Source organism: Podarcis melisellensis, assembly GCF_964234715.1.
Source record: "Podarcis melisellensis genome assembly, chromosome: 6".
Taxonomy (NCBI): Eukaryota; Metazoa; Chordata; class Lepidosauria; order Squamata; family Lacertidae; genus Podarcis; species Podarcis melisellensis.
Window position 1 is genome coordinate 34,683,480 of NC_138538.1, and position 21,448 is coordinate 34,704,927.

The 21,448-nt window shown below is 41.8% G+C and overlaps 1 protein-coding gene across 1 annotated transcript in view; it reads right to left on the reverse strand.

Moving 5' to 3' along the window:
- Positions 1–2,485: 2,485 nt before the first annotated feature.
- The window catches only part of LRIG2 (leucine rich repeats and immunoglobulin like domains 2), a 42,508-nt gene continuing 23,545 nt past the window's right edge, over positions 2,486–21,448 (reverse strand). Inside the window, exons 5-18 of the mRNA XM_081916313.1 lie at positions 21,116–21,259; positions 20,271–20,414; positions 19,312–19,455; positions 18,956–19,099; positions 16,331–16,411; positions 14,846–14,917; positions 14,651–14,719; positions 11,544–11,707; positions 9,287–9,607; positions 7,720–8,001; positions 5,673–6,125; positions 4,856–5,005; positions 3,787–4,071; positions 2,486–3,313 (exon numbers count right to left, since the gene is read on the reverse strand). Of these exons, the coding sequence (XP_081772439.1) occupies positions 3,084–3,313; positions 3,787–4,071; positions 4,856–5,005; positions 5,673–6,125; positions 7,720–8,001; positions 9,287–9,607; positions 11,544–11,707; positions 14,651–14,719; positions 14,846–14,917; positions 16,331–16,411; positions 18,956–19,099; positions 19,312–19,455; positions 20,271–20,414; positions 21,116–21,259 (2,683 nt within the window). The 3' untranslated portion in view covers positions 2,486–3,083. The remainder of the gene's footprint in view (positions 3,314–3,786; positions 4,072–4,855; positions 5,006–5,672; positions 6,126–7,719; positions 8,002–9,286; positions 9,608–11,543; positions 11,708–14,650; positions 14,720–14,845; positions 14,918–16,330; positions 16,412–18,955; positions 19,100–19,311; positions 19,456–20,270; positions 20,415–21,115; positions 21,260–21,448) is intronic.

Genomic DNA, 21,448 nt, shown 5'->3' on the forward strand with positions numbered 1-21,448 from the left:
GTCAAGCTGTCCTAACTTTTTCGGGGTGGGTGGGGGTGGGATGAGAGCTGCAAGTGCTCATTTACTGGAACAGCTTTACATCAGGCAGGAGAGGAATGCTTTAACTGGAGGCATGTGCTGCTGTACATGCAGAATCAGCAACATGAGATACCACTGCAGTACAGCCTTCCATTAATGAATGATTTTAACCACAGTGTGACATCATGACACACTTTTGACTTGGATTACAAAAGAGCAATTCATGCCAGTTGCCCTTTCTTCAAAAGATGTGAAGCAGACCAGATCAGCTTTAGCTACTGCATTACTCTTACCCTTAAAAGCACGTAGTACTTCACAAGGGGCTGTCTAAATGAAAGACACTTCTCTTGCACAACTCTTGGCCTAAGACCAAATCCCCTGACATCTGAGACTAAAGTGCCTTTGTTCTGTGAATGATGGAATGGCTCTCCTCCTCCCTCTCCCTACCCAAATATTGCATATCCAGTATTTTCACTTTTGCTTCTATAGATCAGATATGGGCTATCACAGACAATAAGGCATCAAGCAGTGAAGGAGGCGGCAGTTAGCAGTGATACTCTAATGCTGATCATATACATTCAGTACTGTGAAGCAAACACCTGGCAGAGACAAAGATAGATGGCTACATCTCTCTGCTCCGAGAAAGAGCGGATTTAGGCTTCTTGTGGACCACAAGCTGACTTGGCTTTAGATGTTTAAGACACTTTTGAAGGCCCCTGCTTTAGAACCCTGTAAGACTTTTGGGCGTAATATAAAGCAGGAATAAGCAGCATGAGAGTTGGCACTATCCACTACTGCCAATAAAATAAAGGCAGGGAACTGCCATGAAATGAGTTTGCACTTGTATAGCTTAGGTGCCTGGCTGGGCTCTTGCTGTAACTGGGACAAGCCCTCTGGGGATTCTTAAGTACAAAGGAAGAAGAAAGTACAGTTGTTCTCAGCTAGAACTCCGGCTTCATGTAAGAGGATACACAGCCATAAGAGAATCCCAGAATTCTAACTACTAAAAGGAAGCCTGCAATCAACCTGGCCCAGTCTGATTCATAATGAGCTGTATGCAAATAAGTTAACTTAACTAGGATCTCGATTGTCCTGGCAGGACTTTCTTACCCACATCATCTTAATATAAAATGACACCCAAACAGTCCAGGTAACACCTTTTACTAGGCTGTATGGAAAGATTGCTGCACAGAACAGGAGTTGTGGCTAATCTGCACATATAGTTTTTCATGTGTTTTGTTCCGACTTAAGAACATGCCAGGCCATAGATAATTATATCTAATTCCATGTTTACAGCTTGCAGGATATCTTCAAGCTGCACTCTAGAACCCCAAAATGTCACAGCATGTTAAGATTAGCAAGAACTAATAGTTTGACCTTCTTTACCCTGAGTTAACATTTCTTTGCTTGCAATTTTTCCCCAAATCCCCTTACTTTGGATCATGTGCTATAGGAGACAATTTGGGGTACAACAGCATGTTTGAAGGGTGAGAAATTCATTTCCATTCGTGCTGTGACAGCTGGAATAACCAATATTTCCTCTATGGCTAGCTACAGGTGTTCGTCTCATTAAATCTGAAGACCCATGTATGTCCGACACTTGATTTCTCTCAGATCTCACCAGAAAGCATTATTTGAGATATAAAAGTTCTACCTAACCTTTGACGGCTCATCCACATATAGACGTTATCACTTCCATCTTTCTAATCTCTAGGACACAGTGCTGCCATGGTGTTAATCTTTCACAGCAGTCATGAATTTTAGAAAATGACCCAACTTGACAGCTCATTTACCTGAGACTTTCAACAGTAACTGACACAGGAAAACACTTGAGCTAAGTTTGGTGCCCAAATTACATATATCTAACCTTGTTTCTGCTCCTCTGCAAGGCCAGCCCCACCATTAGGTAGAATGAGAAGGCTGCCTCAGGCAGCAGAAGCTGGGGAAAGGGTAGCAGCAGTGCAGTGTTGGAATACACACATTTGAGTGCCCCCATGGCTTAGCTAGTCTGTTGCCCTCAGATGTGACAGGGATGCTGCCCACTGCCAGTGTTCAATCATCAATCCATTTGGCTTCTGTACAGAAAAGGGGCAGGGGCACCATGTTTTCCTTCCACCTCAGGTAGCACAATGACTTGGGCTTGCCCTGGTATGGATCAGTTCACATGAAAGCCCCATGCAAGACAGCTACTACCCACACCTAAGACAAAAAAATGTGTGAAGAGCCATCACATAAATGAAAACTTCTACGAACCAAGTATCATATGGTAATTATAACCATCATGTGCAAAACATGATTGTATAAACTGGCCCTCAAGCCTTCAATCCTAGGAAACAAGCCATTTATAGTATCTGGTCAGCAAATGTCCAAATGACAGGACAATATGTAGTTTTTGGCATAGTGTTTTTTAACATTTCAGCCTGAATGTGTTTAGTAGTGTATACAAAATATTTATATTATGCAAATGTATTTACAACTGAAGTATTTATTCACAGAAAGGGTAGAGTAAGTTTGGGATTGGGCACAATGATATGAGTCCCTGCTAGTCATCAGGAGGAGAATATAAGTCAATCAAGTGCTTCATGCTTACGATTACTGAGGGATCTTGAAAATGGGCTCTTACAAGTTTATTTCTTCAGCAGGAAACAACATCTGTGAAGCTTTCAGGGGATTGCTCCCAGGCAAACAAAAACTTCTCATTTATCATGTCCATTGCTGTGTATCCTTTATTCTTTTCTGCCCACCATTCAGTTCATTAGACTGTTGAGCCTTGTGCACATCTTATGCAGAACAGAAGGAAAGGACTCTGTCATTTCTTTCTCCCTCTTTACTTGTAGCTTGTAGTCACTGATTTTGTCCACTGATGCTGCAATGCTACAACATACACCTGGGAGTAGGGCCCATTTAACTTGAAAGAGACTTACTTCTGGGTAGAGATGCCTAAGATTGTTCTGTAAGCCTCTGTTGCAAGCATGGAACATCTTTGACCAGGAGGCCAAACCTGAGGTAGTAAAGATACTTTTAACTCCAAGCCTGCTGCTAAGGCTTCTTACTTTTGATGCATTTTATGTAGCTTCATGATGTTCCTGTATGTTCCGAGTCCTGTTAAAGTCAAAGTTATGTTCATGTAACCTGTGGCAAGGTTTGGGGGAAATAGCTTGCTCACGTTCAGTCTCTGTGATGCATTCACTTTGCAGAACTCGAGGCACCTCATGGGTCTTTGGTTGAGTTGAGAAGTGAGGATGCAATGATCCCATATCTTTATTGATGCCCCATAAAGGCAGCTGAAAAGGATCTGTGGAAGGAAAATGAGAAAAAGAAAGACTGAATTTATGAAGAAAGCTCCCAGCACAACGGTTCTCTATTGTCTTTGAAATTCTGGCAGTGAGAGTCACATTATTAAGTCAAACTGGTTTTGCTCTTCCTAATATTGGAAATTATTGCTAGAACCAACAAACACAAGCCTAAGAAACAAGAGGCTCCCTACAAAAACACAACCACAAGAATATTCTTTTGAACCTGCAAAAACCAGAACAGATTTCTAAGTGAGCTGAAGAAAGCGTTAAGAATATATGCATTAAGGAGTACTTGTATCATATCACATACCATATCATATCATATTGAAAGCAGAATGTTTGATTTTATTTTGTAATGCAGCCACTTAGTACTTTAACTATCTGTTCTGTGACAGACTGCCTTGCTTTTATTCAGCTGAAAATGGAATAATTTTAAAATCAAGATACAATAGCATCAAAATACACCACTTACCACTGCTGCATGGTTGAGAGCATGGCTTCCTCTCATGTAGTCTGTCTTGATTGTTAAGGAAAACAGACATGTCTCTGTCACCTGAGAGACTATCCAGAGTGATGGCTTCATGCTGTGGGCAGACTGGATAGGGCTCTTTAGACATCTGCACCATTAGGCTGGAAAGTGTTTGATCAAGTGGGTCATCTTCGGTGATGTACGTGTAAGGACAATATTCTCTGGTTCTGGAGTAGATGTTGGCATTGTCATAGCAATCTGAGCAGATTACCAACGGCCCTGTGCCACCTAGTGGAAGCAGAATAGTGGGTAGTTAGCAGAATATTCTGGCATGGGTCATCACTATAGACCCTTACAAGGTGGCAGAAGCATAAAGTCTAGCTGCAGAAATGGCAGTCCTTTGGGCCAACTGGCTGGAATTGGCAGCTGTGCATATATTAAATTATGTGCATATTAGGAAACAACTTTGAAAGCATAGAAGAGTCCTATCAGCAAGTGTCACAGCCCCAAGAAGAAAGCTTCAAAATAAAAGTCAAAGAGTGAGGCACTTATACACATTTGCCGAAAGGGAAAGGACTCTTTCCCCCATCACAGTTAACATAGTAGCACTTAAGGTTTGTTTGTTTTTTTTTAAAAAAAGAAGCACAGGAACACACACACAAAAAAAAACAGAGAGCGTGGGTGGGTGTTGATTCCAGTATTTGACAATTTGCCTACACAGGATAGAAGCTGTGAGCATGTATTTGGTACAAGTACCTGGTTATTTGAAAAGATATCTGCTCCCTTGAGGCTAACTGTGATAAGCCAACAGAAGGAGAAAGGAAGGAAGAGGGGACTTTCAGCAGTGTAGCAAGTGAAGTCTCATGCTGGGATCACTTAACACATAAGTTATGCTTTGAGCATGCACTCTTGCTTAAGAATGCAAAAAGTGTTTTGCTCGATCACATCAAGCACCACAAAGTCCAGCATTCTTTGCAATAACTTCAGCAACTAGCAGGCACTAGAAACTGGCCAGTGGACCCGACCATGATCTATTTTCTGTCCACCTCTGATCAAGAGAATCAGGGCTTACCATCTGTGCCTTTGTGCACATATCCGTTGGAGGGAGGCATAAGTTGCTGGTTGCTTCCTGCTTCAGAATTACTATAGCCTTCCTGTGGCTCTGACAGAGTCCCTTGGGAGGATAAGTAACTCGGAATGTCAGTAGGTAAATTTACCTCCTCTGAAAGAGAAAAAAAACAATAGCAATATGATACTGCATTTTGCTATGGCAACAAAATCATCCAGCAGATGTCTGTAAAAATGATGGTGCTCACATAGACCTTACAGTATACAAGTAAATAAAGATCACCTTGTGGGGATAGAATGCAGTTCCTAGGAATATTTTCCTTTTATTCCTTTCTAATGCTGATTTATGGCAATCTTTCACAACTGTAAAAATGAAATTTCCCTACTGCGATACAACACCCCTTTGTCAAAGCATAATGAACCAATATTCTGAACATTTGCCATTTATAATGGCAATTTCTCTCTCAAATTCTGTGGCTTTGTTGAAAAGCTACAAGATCATCACAAGCAGCCAGACTAAATCCTGTCTATGCTCATTTACTGGTTTGCTCATTTACTCTCCTATCCAACCCCTACTTCGTCCCTTTGCTCATTTGACTGTTACATGGTATCAGAGACTGTCCATACCTATGTGCATATAATATCCATTATATACCCTCTCCATCAGATGTCAGGCTGTTTTCCAAATGAAGAACCACCCTGGCAAAGGGACCACATACCAAAACTCCTAACCGTAACACAGGATTTTCTTCTGGTCATGCTGAGCTGAATGACTCCAATCCCTTATCAAAGCACACATACTTATGCCGAGTGCTCCTCACCTGTGCTAGTGATGCTGTAGTCTTCACTCTTCCTTCTCATATGGTAGATAACAATAACCCATATCAAGGAGGTGCCCACAACGCAGCAGACTACAACAATTATCACAATGCCAACTGTCGTCCAACCATCCTCTTCCATGCCACTTTGAGAAGTTTGGGAAGAGTCACAGTTTGGTGAGGATATGACATTCAGGTAAATATGGCCACGCACTGTGCCAAGTGTATTGGACATTATGCAAGTGTATTTTCCAGCATCCTCTAATCCAGCATCTACAATGATGAGGAGTTGATTGGCGGCAGCAAAAAAATGTCGTTCTGTTACTGTGAGAGGCCCATCGTCTTTGGTCCAGTTAAGGCGAGGGGCAGGACTGCCACTAGCAATGCACTGCAACACTGCTGTTTCACCTTGGGCCACAGTCCTGTCTTCCAGGGGCCTGACAAACGAAGGTGTTTCTGAACACAAAAAAGGAGCAGATTAAATTTAATGCTACAGAATTACAATGACAACTTCATGAAACCAAAGATACACTGCTACATATATGCAGATTGTGATTTTGAAGACTGATCTGACAGCAATGTAGCTCATGGACTAAACAAAAGGGGAATGTGTGTGTTTTAGGCTATACTCTCTCTGACAGAGAAAGAAGCCTGGTGTGGCTAACCTGTGGCCTTCAAATTGTTGTGGAATTACAACTCCAGTCAGCCACTGGTTAACTACCTCTGCTGAAAGTGTCTAGGGGTGTTCTGCTTAATTACAGACTTTGTCCAGTTCATGAGCCAAAGCTCATGGGAGTATGAGAACAGCCACCTTTAAAAGAGTTCTTGGTTTTCTAAAGATGAAGTAGTTTTAGGGGGACGTATCATTTGCTTAATTAAATTCTTACTGCACATGCATGCCCTACACAGAGTCTGTCTCTAAAAACTTAGCACAGGAGAGTATAGCAGTGACAGCATATTAAACCAGATCTCTTTCAAATTATCCAAAATTAAGTGGGTCAGCAGCAGGCAACCATACTAAAAACAGATGCTCTTGAATTATTTGTGTTAGGAATTTTTTTATGGGAAATACCAGACCAGCTTCTTCCCAGATTGTAAATCAAACAAAAAAGGAAGGAGAAAATTGTGGTGTCCCTTTTCAATGCTGCAATTGCATCCACTGGAATGAGCTCAAAACTACTTTTGAAAAGTACCACATAACTTTAGCAAATCCAAACCAGTAGGCGAAGCTGATTCAATTAACTTATCTCCCAGGTTTGTTCCTACCCCCCAAATAAGGTGAGACTTAGAGCAGTTCTCAGACTTGTAGGCTTCCTCCTCCTCCTTGTATGCTTCCTTCATTTGCCTGTGGGATAGCTCAGTCGATAGAGCATGAGACTCTTAATCTCAGGGTCATGGGTTTGAGTCTTATATTGGGCAAAAAGATACAGTGGTACCTTGGGTTAAGTACTTAATTCGTTCTGGAGGTCCGTTCTTAACCTGAAACTGTTCTTAACCTGAAGCACCACTTTAGCTAATGGGGCCTCCTGCTGCTGCCATGCCACTGGAGCACGATTTCTGTTCTCATCCTAAAGCAAAGTTCTTAACCCAAGGTACTATTTCTGGGTTAGCGGAGTCTGTAACCTGAAGAATATGCAACTGGAGGTACCACTGTATCTGCATTGCAAGGGGTTGGAATAGATAACCCTCACGGTCCCTTCCAGCTCTACAATTCTACGATTTAATTATCTTTTCATCAGTAAAGGAAAAATCTAAACTATGAGATCCTGTACTTATCTGAACACCTGGCCTACTATAATCCCAAATATTGAAACTATCCTTTAGTAATTTGAGTACCTTGGCTACTAAAGTAATGCCATGTTCAGATAAGAATGGGCTTTCAAGATTGGGTGTTACCTTCTCCACATGGTGAACGGAGATGAGGATGAAGTGCGTGAACTTTACTCCTCCTGCAGCCAGAGCATTCAGGCAGCCCACAAATGCCACCAACTGCAAGCATGAAAATATACAGTAATCAAATAACCCATGCAGGCTTCAATAATTTGCTTACCTAACACTGTCAATGTGGCATTTGCCGACAGACTCCCGGCCACATTTTGTGCCATGCAGCTGTAGATGCCCATATCTTCTATTTTCACATTTGCTATGAAAAAGACATCGTCTTCTGGCATCACATGCATGCGCCTTTCACGAGCTGCAGGGAAGTCTGTGCCTCCATCTTTCTGCCAGGAAATCTGAGGTGGTGGATGGCCTTCTGCAGCACATTCCAATTTAGCTACAGCTCTAGTCCGGATTGTTAGATCCATTGGAGTTTTCACAAAAGAAGGCAGCTCTGAATGAAGACACACATTAAAATAACTAAGTAAGGTTTCCTAATACTAGTCACAGCATCCATAACTTTCACTTTGTTAAGAATGGCATAACCCTTGTTAAGTTTTTCAAGCACTTTAATTTAGATCTGTAAGAATTCTAGCATACTGCTCTTAAAAACCACCCTAAACAGTAATTCAGATCTCACGAGAAAGGAGGATGTTACACCTAACCTTTCTTTAAAAGAAATAAACTGGCACACAGCAAGCTTGTGAGTCCTCATCATGTTTGAGATTTTTTCTTGAATGAGGTTGCTTGCAGAAGTTTTAACAATTTTTCACAGGAGAGACAAATGATTTTTTGTCTTTTTCGAATATGCCCCTCGAGAGCTCTCTTTCTGTCCCTCTTACACCCATTGATACTGATTACAGCGGATGTGAGTTATTTTAATTCAGCCAAAGGTAAGTAAAAACCTGCCCTGGCAAAGACAACCCCATTAGGCTGCTTTCATTTACTAAAGGGTAATACTCAAGGGAATAATTTGAAACTGGCTGCACCTTTAGCAAGGCAAGAGAGAATCTTTATTTGCCTAGCATAATAAGCAGCTGAAGCTGCTTCTTAGACATGGACTAGTTCTAAAGAGGCAGTCTTGGATTGATGAATCTGTGCACAAAGAGATTACAGCTGGTTCAAACACTGCTCATTTCCAAACTAGAAAATGCTTGGGGGAAATGCTGCTGTTTGGGCAGCTCTCTATGTCTGGTTAGAAGGAGTCTCTGGGGACTTGTGCAATCCAAGCTTTTTTACATCCAAAACTATTCCAATGTCTTCAGCTTCCCTAGTGCATGGGTAGGCAAACTAAGGCCTGGGGGCCGGATCAGGCCCAATCGCCTTCTAAATCCGGCCCACGGATGGTCTGGGAATCAGCATGTTTTTACATGAGTAGAATGTGTCCTTTTGTTTAAAATGCATCTCTGGGTTATTTGTGGGGCCTGACTCATGTGTATTTACATGAGTAGAATGTGTGCTTTTATTTATAATGCATCTCTGGGTTATTCATGGGGCATAGGAATTCGTTCATTATTATTTTTTTCAAAATATAGTCTGTCCCCCCACAAGGTCTGAGGGACGGTGGACTGGCCCCCTGCTGAAAAAGTTTGCTGACCCCTGCTCTAGTGGATTAACAAAAGAGAAGACCTCTGGGGGTGCCTTTCCTTTAGGCCTCTGAGTGAACTATCCAAAGTTTCCAAACCGTTTTAGTGATTTTTGAGTGTGTGTAGAAAGGAAAAACAAAAACTACTGCATACCATTGACAGTCAACTTGGCCTTGTTGGAATAATTAGATCCAAAGTGATTGGAGATGATACACTGGTATTTTCCTTCATCAGTGAAGTTCACATTGAAAAGGTGCAGGAGAGTAGTGTACTCCAGTACTTCGCCATCTTGCTGCTGGTACCTGACAAAATTCTCAATGTCTGCATCATACAGTATTTCACTGTCCTTTCTCCAGGTGGTGGACATAGGCGAATCACTGCTGCTCACCGCCTTGCAAGTCAGGGTGACGTTGGTGCCTCTTAGTGCAACGGCAGTCTCAGGATGCACTCTGATCTGTGGCTTGGGGAAGTTATCTGTGAAACACAGATCACGTTTCTTCAGCATGTAACTAAACTAACAAATACTGATGCAGACTAGACTGGAACAGTTGAGCTTGTGCTGGAGGTGACACTTGCCCTTAATTCCTTAAACTAAGAGATTTCTATTATCTATGTATTCACACTAGAACTGGCTATGTGGGTTTGAAGCAGGATGTCAGTGTTACGAGTGTAAGAAAGAGGTACCCTGCAAGATGAAGGGATTTTGTCATGAGTCCTCAGAACTCACCATTAAGGAATATGAACATGAATAAATCTGCAGAACGACAGTTGTAAGGTCTCTTAAAACCCAGTTGTATACCTCAATTGGAGGGGAAAAGAACCACTTTATGCATTCACCACAAGTGATATTACCACTTCCTTGTCACAATGTTTGCTAACTAACAATCTGAATGCTACCTACTTTCAGGAATTAAGCCATACTGCACTGGGCAATATTAATTTCCTTCCCTAATTACAATTTAGTTGTTAACACACAGTCATCATTTTCCTGAGTATTTTGGCAATGCATATGTATTGTGTGCAGCCAATTGTTGCTGGAAGGAAGAGAGATAAAGGCCCTGATACTCAACCGCTCAGATTCTGCCTACCTAAAGGACTTCAAGAAGATGCAGACTACAATGTTAATATCTACAATTGCTTTTTTTAAAAACCCAGTTTAAAGTCTTTGCAGTTAGGTGCAAAAATTCAACAGTAGTACTAAACAGCAATACTGCAGCCTCTTCTTAATAGATTTTTGGATTAAGGGGTAGTCAACATGCATATGTCAAGGTCTTTCCTGGTAGCCCTGAGGGGACCCTCCTCTCCCTGCTGCAATTGAAAAAAATGTCATTTATTGTGGCAAATAGAAGGCTTTTTTTGAAGGCTAATTACAGCTTGGGCTGAATTTGGGTGTGGACACCACTGTGACACCCGCCCACCTTCACCTGTCAATTAGCCTTGAAAGAAATTTTCTTTTGGCTATAGTCTCTACAACAGAGGATGGAAAATTTCAGGACTGCCACAGCTGGGGAAAGGAAGAGTTAACCCCACTCCGCATTTAGATTTGAAAATTAGATTCTTGCAAGCCTAACTGTAGCAATGTCTTTAGGCTTGAAACAAAACAAACAATCAAACAAACAATTATTTTTTTTGCAAGTCTAATTGCTGGGGCTGGGGCTGTAGTGTGGGGTGGGTTGTCCCCTCAATAGTTTTTTATGTTCTGAGATGTGCCCGTGGGCCAAATGAAGGTTGGCACCCCCTGGCTTAGATCCTGGGAGAGGAAGAGCTTTTACGTTTCAGCATGACATAATTTCACTGGCTTCAAAACAAAGGCTTCTTTCACACTCTCTGCCCCTAACTCTCTCCCTCCACAACAGATTTCCCATAGGCCCTTCAGTTATTGCTAGACTATGACTCCCATAATCCCCACTCTCTGTCATGCTGGCTGGGGCTGATGAGAGATCAAAGTCCAACAACTTCTAGAGGCCCACAGGTTCTCCACCCCTGATTTCCAGTGACTTCCTATAATGGTTCCACTGTGGGAAAACTCCTACAGATGATGATCTAGAAGTATCTTTAAATGAACCAGTGTTCCTGTTAATCTTTGGAATCTGGATACAAGAGTGCACAATATACATAAACAGGAAGCATAGATGTTGTCTTGTAACACCACAATCCATGAAAATCCAATTCAGGTTGCAATCCAAAACACACTTACAGAAAGTAAGCCACACAAAACTCAATGGGGCTTATGTCTGACTAGAAATGCATAGGATTGTAAAATATCCACTGAACAAGTCAGCGAAGCCATTTCCCCTCTCCCCAACTCTCACACATGATTATTTTCCAAGGCAGATGTCATAAGGGCAATGTGCCCTGGGAAGCTATGATACAAATGCAGTAAATAAATGAAGCCGTTAAGAGCACAAACCACAGATGAAGTCTTCAGGGTTGACACTGAGGATGCTCTGGCCAGACAGCCATTCGGGGTGGGCACAAATGACACCGACAGCATCCTGCAAATGGTTGTGGTTAAGCCACTGGGGCAGCCATTTCAACTGGCAGTCACACAGTAAGCTGCTAGTGTTCAATACCCTGAAAATGTAAAGGCAAAAGGAAAATGTCAAAGTTTTTGTAAGTAAGCAAATGACACTTCATCTGCAGTCACCAAGCAGATCTCCCCCCCACACCCATACATCTGCTAAAGTATTTGTAACACTATATACGTGAACTGCCTGGTAATGAGTCCTAACTGTATTTTGAGTAGCTTCAGCGTCTCTCGTTGCTGTAAACAAATTCACATTTCTCCATCTTCACATATAACGTGTTATTCTAAATGAGAGGCTGTTCCACAAAAAGGTCACCTTCCTACAAAACACTTTTTTTAAAGCATCCTTCGCAGGACAGTAGCAGTACAATCACGTAAAGGACAAGTAAGAAGAAACACCGCCCCCCACACACTATGCACCAAGTCAAGAGGGTAAAAAGACATTAAGAGATGCTCTTTATGTTTTAGACAGCAATAGGGAACATCTGGCCCTATAGGTGATGTTGAACTCCTAACTCCAATGGCCCCACATGGCCATAAATTGTGGGAGTTGAAGGTCACTGGCTTCCAGGGGACCACAGGTTTCCTATCTCTGTTTTAGACAGTTCAGAGGATCGCAGCCCTTTAATATAAAATATACTGTAGTGTAAATATGTGGCAAAAGAATATAAATCCCAATCCATACCCTTAAAAACTATATCCACACCCACAATCATGCCTGAAGGATAAACCTAAGATTTCCATCAAAACAATGAGCAGTCTATGAGAAATAAAACATGACACTGTAATTTGACTGTTTAGATGATGCTGAGCAGAATACCGTATTTTTTGCCCCATAGGACGCACTTCTTCCCCTCCAAAAATGAAGGGGAAATGTGTGTGCATCCTATGGGGCGAATGGAGGCTTTCGCATGAAGCCTGGAGAGCGAGAGGCATCAGTGCGCACCGACCCCTCTCGCTCTCCAGGCTTCAGGAAGCTATCCGCAAGCCTTGCAAGCCTGGCGGGAGTTACCGCAGGCTCACAAGGCTTGCGGGCAGCAGCCTGTAGCCCTGGCAAGTGTCTGCAAGCCTTGCGCGCCCGGCGGGAGCTCCCACCACGCGCGCGAGGCTTGGGGCGGTAGCCTGCCACCCGAAGCACGCGGAGCCCTCTGGAGTGTCCGGGCAAGTGTCCGGCAGCCGCGGCTGGGGGGGGTGGGTTTTTTTTAATTCTTCCCCCCCCCCCCAAAGGAGGTGCGTCCTATGGGCCGGTGCGCCCTATAGGATGAAAAATACGGTAGCTTTGGGACTAAATCAATTTCTAGTATTGCATTATACACATGTATCTTATTGGTTATATAACTGATTTCATAATAATGCCTTTCGCAAACACTGTAATTCTGAAAATGCCTCCTATTCTTGACAGCAGGTATGAAAGTAACTGGTGAAAACCCAGAGTAATCTATCAGTCCATTTGAGAATTCTTTTCCTGAACACATACAGGAAATGGTCCTAAATTGCTCAAGTGCAGAGCCAATTTTGACCTCTATACCCTGTGCAGGGAAGAACCTTCAGCAAGACTGCATTTTACAGTCCATCTGGTAAGAATTAGCTGAGAAGCAGTTTTAACAAACAGTCTTCATATTCTTCATTTTAGAGAGTGCTTATATGATATTGCTTGTAAAGGAAAGAGCAGGGTTCTGAAAAAACAAGCCTGATGCTTAGAGGACAACAGCTACTCACAAGGCAGAGAAAAATACTAATTTCCACAAGAAAATAATGTGGAACAGCATTCTCCATCTTTTTTCAATTACAGAGAAAGCACTGTGACCTTGGCCCTTTCAAAGTACACAAAACTGTCTCATTACCTTGCAAGGCTAGATGTTTTCTTATTTTTCTCTCCTAAGCCTCACTGTCCATTTTCTCATCAGTATTACTTTCAGGTACTCATTTCATGCCAATTTTTGGAGCTCAGTCCTGTGAATGATGTACCAGATACCTGACTAGCCAACCACCACATGCTCCACGCCACAAAAAAATATGACTTGCTGGGCATGTCGTGAATCTGTTTGCATATCTGTGTTTCATGCAGAGCTTCAATAGATGGTTGCTGCCTGAAAATTACCTTGTGTGGAACTGAGTTGTTTGACTCTAGCACCTTGAGAGGGGGGACTGTTCTGTTTTCTGATGTCAAACCATATTAACATTTTGCTTCAGACATTAGGCTTACTGTATATGTATCCCACCATTTCTTTGTAAGAAAACAGTTGGTATTCCATATTCATTCTTAAAAGAGTCATCTAACCACTGGCCTCTCAGATGAAACACCACAAATATTTTCAGGACTGCCTTTACCAGCCCCTCCCCCCATCTTGAACTTCTATTATCAGCTTAAATGTTTATGTATGACTTAAGGCTGTTTTTAGGGTATTGCATATACTCTACAGCAAAAATGAACTTGTATGCAGATTGTGGTGTACTTCAGACCAGTACTATGTCATTAACTGAAACTGTCAGGAAATTTCTACAGCCATTTATATTGTTAGCCCAGTTTGCAGGTTATATTAAGCCATAGTCTAAAACAAACTATGGTTCAATGTGAACAAGCAGTGTGCTGGTGCACCCTGCTCAAATATTCCAAGGGCATTCATTCCCAACGCCTGCCATGCTGCAGATGAAACAAGAGTCTGTCTTGTCATGTCATCCAAACCCTGAAAGAAGTGGTTTGCTTCTCTCAGACCATGAGGAGTAAGCCAAGAACAAGCCAGGGAAACTAACCATAAGCGTAGGATCAGACAAGACAAGTAAGACTTTGGCTTGTTTTATCTGTGGTGCAACAGCAGGAACAAGGGAGGAGAACCAATGGAGCATTTGAGAATGTATTACTAAAGACCATGAAGAAATGAAACTGAGTTCCAATATACTTTTATTGATCACAAGTGCCTTGCAAGTAAAATATTTATACCAGTTGTAACATTTCTATTGAAGTAAAATATGTAGGACTAGATACTTACAGTTCTTTAAGAAGAGGCTGGGAAAAAGCACTTTCTTGAATAGACATTATTGCATTGTTGTTCAAATCTCTGCAAGATTAAGTAAGAATCATGCCTGCATGAGTGAATTGTGTTCTGCACCTCTGAAAACTGGGATGCATGCAAATTTGAAGAGAAAACTTTGTTGACAGAGAAAAGGTTACAACATATACTTACAGATATTCAAGAGCCTGAAGGCTAGAAAATGCTCTCTTTGTGATTGACTTAATCTGGTTTCCTTGAAGAATCCTAAAATATAGCCCAAAGGAAAATCTTAAGTAATCTTAAGTAAATTAACCAACATTTGTTACGACATCAGAATCGGGCAGCCTGGTAAATAAGTGTTTAGGACCACCACCCCCCCGCCAACTCTGATGCAGAATGTGTTGCTACTATAATGGCTTCAAGCGCCCCTCCTACTTCTCTGGCCTTAAGATTGTAAAAGAGGAGGAAGAGGAGAGTATACACATTTCCAAAGCGCAGAATTAAGGGTCAGAAAATAACCAGCAGGAGGGAAAGGCAACTTGCAGAGACAGGCAGTCAAGTGGTAGGCACGTCGCAAATTGCATGGGCAGAATTGGGAAAAGATATAAAGATTATAGGTTAGGGGTCCCTGACAGTGGCTAGAAGTTTCCCCATAGCTATTTGTTTTCTAATAAACATACAAGAGGTGAAAAGTAATTTGTGTCCCACCACATGGTGGTGCAGGGGCTTTTCCTTCATAAATTGTGAGGGTAAGAAACCTTTAGTGTGATCGGTGGAAGGGAGAGGAATAACACAAGCAAAACTGTGCTATCTACGAGGCTACAAAAGCCCTTGGACCCTGAAATCAAAAGGTTAAAAATTACCCCTTTCCTGACTTCCCTTCCATATGGGATGAAAATGGGCATGACTTTGAACCATGTCTGTAAGAATATACTGTAAGAGACAAATTACCTGAAAAATCCTAGCTCAAATTTGGAATGTCCAAGTCAATTTTTTTCTTGATGTACTAGTGATCATAAAGTAAAGGTAAAGGGGCCCCTGACCATTAGGTCCAGTCGTGGCTGACTCTGGGGTTGCGGCACTCATCTCACTTTATTGGCCGAGGGAGCCGGCGTACAGCTTCCGGGCCATGTGGCCAGCATGACTAAGCCGCTTCTGGCGAACCAGAACACCGTTTTACCTTCCCGCCAAAGCAGTACCTATTTATCTACTTGCACTTTGACATGCTTTCGAACTGCTAGGTTGGCAGGAGCAGGGACCAAGCAATGGGAGCTCACCCCATGGCGGAGATTCGAACTGCCAACCTTCTGATCCGCAAGTCCTAGGCTCTGTGGTTTAACCCACAGCGCCACCCGCGTCCCTTGATCATAAGTGTTACTAAATAGATTTTTCAATTCAGAGTAAAACTCTTCAGGTGATCATTTGTATGAGTGTAATCAAAGCTCTAAATTGTGTAGCAGGGAGCTTCTAATAATAGAAGAGGCTCCCCAGTTCAAAAGAATGCCTTAATTCATGGTGGTTGTAAAGATGGATAGGGTAACCAAGGGGGGGGGGAGGCTTTCCAGCACAATCACATGCTGGATTGCATAAGTTTTTGAAGTTTTTACTAAATACAAATACTTGGGTCTTCACTTCTATTCTGGTAGGTATGCCAATTCTATAATGAGTAAGACTTACAATTTACTGAGCCTGTCAAGTCCAACAAATGCTTCATTTGAGTCTTCTATGGCCCAGGAGATCTCATTATTTCGCAAGTCTCTAAAGAAACAAATGCACCAAAGAACAACACATGAGAACTTTAGCCACAACTCCAACACCAGCTCCCCTCCGTTCCCTTTGCTGGCTTGTGATTTTTGAAACGTAAGATCTCGTCTATGCAAAGAGATTGTCCGCCTGTTTTACTAGACTGGGACTATAAATCCTCATAATGAGAAATCTGCTGGCTTCAAAACGGCAGCACTCTTTGCAAAGACAGTAATATTAGTGCATAGTACATACCCTAGCCTAACCCATTATGATCAGACATCTTTGCATGAAAGCAATTTTGGGCACTTTTAATATATGAAAATGTCCCTATGGAACCAATACAAAGTGAAATACAACTGCTCAGTCAACTAAAGTTACCAGCATGCTTGGGACTCACATGCCCTGCAGCACTGTTTCCTCAGCAGAGTAACATCTGTTAATCTAGTAAACACAATATGCCATTGACCATGAACTGGGGGAGCCTTCATAAGAGACTTATGAATTGAATTAATGCTGCCTGTACATTGCTTAATCTTCTGGAGTGAGAAGCTTGTAATAACGTTAGCATATTAAGAGATTATATACAGGTCAGGTGAAGAACGGCTAGGCATAAAAGAGTAGAGTTTCAGAGAGAAGTGTGGGTGGTTCTGCTCACAAATCCTGTTACAGGCTAATGGGATTTCTGTCTGACCCTTACACTGCACTTCTACCCCCAGCACAGAAGAGAAGGCTCTTGTTTAAAACCAATTCAGCAAGGTCCTCTTGGGCAGGGGAAGATGCTTCATTAAGGTCTAATAGATTCAGCAGTGCATTTCCTTTACAAGGCAGGTCATAAATATATCACAGCAACAATTCTCATTTTGTTTACAGCTCAGTGAACAGAGGAATTTAGAGCTTAGCCAGCAGTTTATCAATGACAAGGCATATAAGACGCAATCAATACTGCATTTTTAAATAGGGGGATTCTGCTGTTTGATACCATCTATTGGTATATATCACAACATTAAATATGTTGTTTCATTTGTTTCATTAATATTATAAAATGAGAATACACTTAAGAAGATCTGCAATGCTTTATACATAACTGCATAAACATCTGTAGTCCAATGCCTTGCCTACTGGCTGGTTCCATAACTAAAAAGATTTCTCTCAATGGCTGTGTTCACGGGTCACACTAAAATTAAGCGGCTAAACCATAGCTTAGCAAAATATGTATAGGCCAAAAGAAGCAAGCTATGGGCTTATGCAGAATAGCTCTTCTTTTTCTGTGTGGTTTCTGCTTCCCTGTGGTTTTTTGTTCTGTCCAAATCATCAAATTGTAGTGAGGCTGTGGTTAACACTAGTGTGTTTGAAACAAGCCAAGTTAAATCACAGTTTGTTGGTTCAGAAGCTTCAGAAAGCCTCTTGCTGACCTTGTGGGAAGAGGAGATGGGAGGGGGGATCATGTGAGTCTGAGGCTCACTATGGCTGATTCTAGTTACTGAAATTGTGCTTAACCAGGGATAGCCAATGTGGTACTTTCAGCCAGCATGACCAATGGAGTTGCAGTCCACAACATCTAGAGGGCACCACATTGGCTGTCTCTGACCTAAGCTGCTTTAGAGTGATGTATTACACAGCCAATAGGTCCGCTAGCATTAACTTACACCTTACAAATGCAAAGAGAAGCTTGTACAGTGGTACCTCTGGATGCGAATGGTATCCGTTCCGGAGCCCTGTTCGCATCCTGAAGCAAACGTAACACACGACTGCGCATGTTGCGCTTTGCTGCTTCCGCACATGCCCGTGACGTCATTTTGAGTGTCTGCGCATGCGCAAGTGATGAAACCAGGAAGTAACGCGTTCCATTACTTCCAGGTCGCCACAGAGTACAACCCGAAAATGCTCAACCTGAAGCGTATTCATCCCGAGGTATGACTGTAATGCATAACAAATCTTCTATGGCCCACTTTTCTGCCTGGAACTAGGTCCTTGAAGTGGTAAAGTAATAAAAATAGAATATATTCAATTCTATGAGAATTTTCCTGGCTGTTAAAATTCCCACATTTCCATCCCACTTTGAAGCATGGCAAGTTCTTTTGAAGAACCTAAGAAACTCAAAGCAGGCCCTTATTGTGTGGGCCAGCTGAGTTTGCTGTTCATGCCTGGTTAGGCATGAATGCTTGGAGCCCTGTTAAACATTTTCACCCCATTGTCTAAAGAGCCAGCGACCCTGAACCAAAAAGCCTGTGGGTCAGCTGCCTGACACCTCCTCAGATTCTAACAAAATCCACTAATTAAACTGCTGCTCTTTTTCATGCTATTGTAAGTCTAAAAGATTAGTTTTAACTGGATCATTTAAAGTTTGTATTAAGATTAAGAGACTATAACTGCTTAAATAAGCTTTTCTGAAGACTGTGTCTATTTAGGCATGTGCTAAATGAACCAACATTTAACATCTGCATTCATTTTTTAATTTAAAATCTGCTACTTTTCATTGGGTTTTTACTTATCACAGTAAATAGCTATACTCTTCATAATAAATGTCTACTTTATTTATCTCTTTTACGCACTTACAAAGACTGCAGATTTGAAAGTCCTTTAAAGACACCATCCGCGATATGACTGACTCTGTTGTCACTCAGATTTAATCTCTCCAATAAACTCAGTCCAACAAAAGCAGATTCATCTAGGCGGGTCAGCTGGTTGTAAGATAGATCGCTGAAATGTAACACAATGGAGAGAGAAATTTAAATAGATAAAAAAGTAGAAGTGCAATAACATCACGAAACTATTTAAGAAGAATGAGACCTTTTTGTTGGAGAAATTAAGCAACTTTCCCTGCAGAAACTAAAGGAAGATCATTTTTTTTACTGATTTTACTCCAGTTAACATCAGAAAAAAGCCCCAAAGAATCAAATCATAGTTCTTACAGTTCAGAAAGCCTTTGGCAGAACTCCCACGCATCAGGACTGATCCTGTTAATGGCATTCTGGCTGATATAGAGCTGCTGTAATGCCTTCAAACCATACAGCCAACCCTTGTTTATGTCTGTCAGGTTATTCTGTTCCAGTTCTCTGTAGAAGCAAAAGCAAATGTTATATGTGAGCACTATACTTTTCTACCACTTTACTGGGGACACATGCAGAGTGATTTACAAATACTAAGCTTCATAATAGTTCTCAACACACAAGTAAAAATCAGAGTGCGCAGTGAAATAAAATGGTTAACTAGGAAGCAAGAGACATGGGGAAAGTGGCCTAGTGAGGCAGGAACAGGGTTAGCTGATGAATTCAGTAACTCAATTCCGTTTACGATTCTATTATTTGGGAGAACTTGACCTGCCACCATTCTATGGAACTAGAAGTTACACAATAGGGAACAAACTGTTAAATGTGATGATTACACTCTCTACCAAAACCAGTTAGCCAGCTTGGTCCAAACTACTCAACCCTGGGAGACTGTTCAAATCTCTAGAGGCATCCACTTATCGTTCTGCTTTGCTTCTTCTAAAGTTAAAAAAGTGGTGATCACTTTAACACTACGAAGACATCGTAACAATGTGTTTTGTCCTATGAAGGAACATAACTGAGAAGTAATCAACTCAATCAGAAGACATGCCAGTAATTCAGCATAGTGTTCAGGAGATGGCTTGTCTGATGGAATGATCTCCCTTCTCTGTGCCCTCCCAGTTCTGGAAGTTCTCACACCCATTCATCCTAAAACAATGAGGAGGAAGGAGAGCGGGGAAGAGACCCATTGTGCGAGTGGATGTCCTTGCATGGGCTTCTGCTAGCAGGACCGGTTAGTTAAATCCAGTCCTAGGTTTGTTGGTTATCAAGTACAATCCTCCAGGCCTTCTTATGAAGAAACCATAACAATGTGTACTTACAATTCTTCCATGTTATCCAGTCCAAAGAAGGCACCATCCATTAGCTTGTTAATTCCATTCCGCTGCATTTTTAATGATTTTAAGGAGTCCAAGCCTTGGAAGGTAAGGCTCTCGATTGTTTTAATTCGGTTTCTTTTAAGTTCCCTAAATAATAGCATTATAAATGTTAGTTGGTAGAAATCAAAGTATAATCTTTATTTGCTCTATGCTTCTATTCTCACAAAAACACTAGTAGTACTATTAAGATTCTGATCTATGCAGGTGTCGTTTAGCCATTCAAAAGGGAAGTAGCACAACTGCAAAAAAATCAAATGCAAGTGAGCAAGAACTTAGTTGCAAAACATGGATTCACTGATTATCAATATGAATTTCCCTACCAATTCTCTGCAGTTTTGGAGGAGCAATACACATCCGGACCACAGCACGGAAGGAATTGCTTGAACTTACCCTCCCCACCTCCTGCAGTGATGATTATCCCACTGGAGGCTACTTTCATTCTTTAAAAAATGTGCACATAAAATGCAAATATATATTTAATCTCACATCTTTTTGATAGCGATTAGCAGTACCAAATGAGGAGGGTGGCGTGGTAGCAGTGCCCTCCCAGCCAGTTGGCAGGGTGGGGCAGAATGAATTGTCCCCATCCTGCCAACTCTGCAGCAGTGGCAATCCTGCAGATGCACCTGCACCTGCAGGGTGGACACTATTGGTGACCTAGCGCTCCTCCTGACCCTGTTCCAGACAGTGAGTGAAGCACAGCTGCACCCATACCCTAAGTCCTGTTGCTAACAGTGTTTGGCATATTCAGCATGAAGGTTCAGAACCCATAGGGTATAATCACTTACAATAACTGTACATGAGGCAACCTGAAGGTCTTCAGTGGAATCATGCTTATTCTGTTTCTGTTTAGTTTCAAAACGATTAAGAAGCTGGTTAAGTTATCGAAACAGCCTGCTTCCAGAGTAGTGATTCTGTTGTTGCTCAGATTCCTGTTAAAGCACAGTCAAAAGGAACACACAGCTTTATGTCATTGAATCCTGCTTGACAAACTACACAATAATTTCAAAGGAGCTGCTATTCCTTCCCTCGAGGAAGCCCAGTTTCAAAAAGGAGAAAGTTTATTGTAGGTTATTTCACTGATCCTGAGTGGCTACAGCCAAGAGCTAATCAAGGACAAT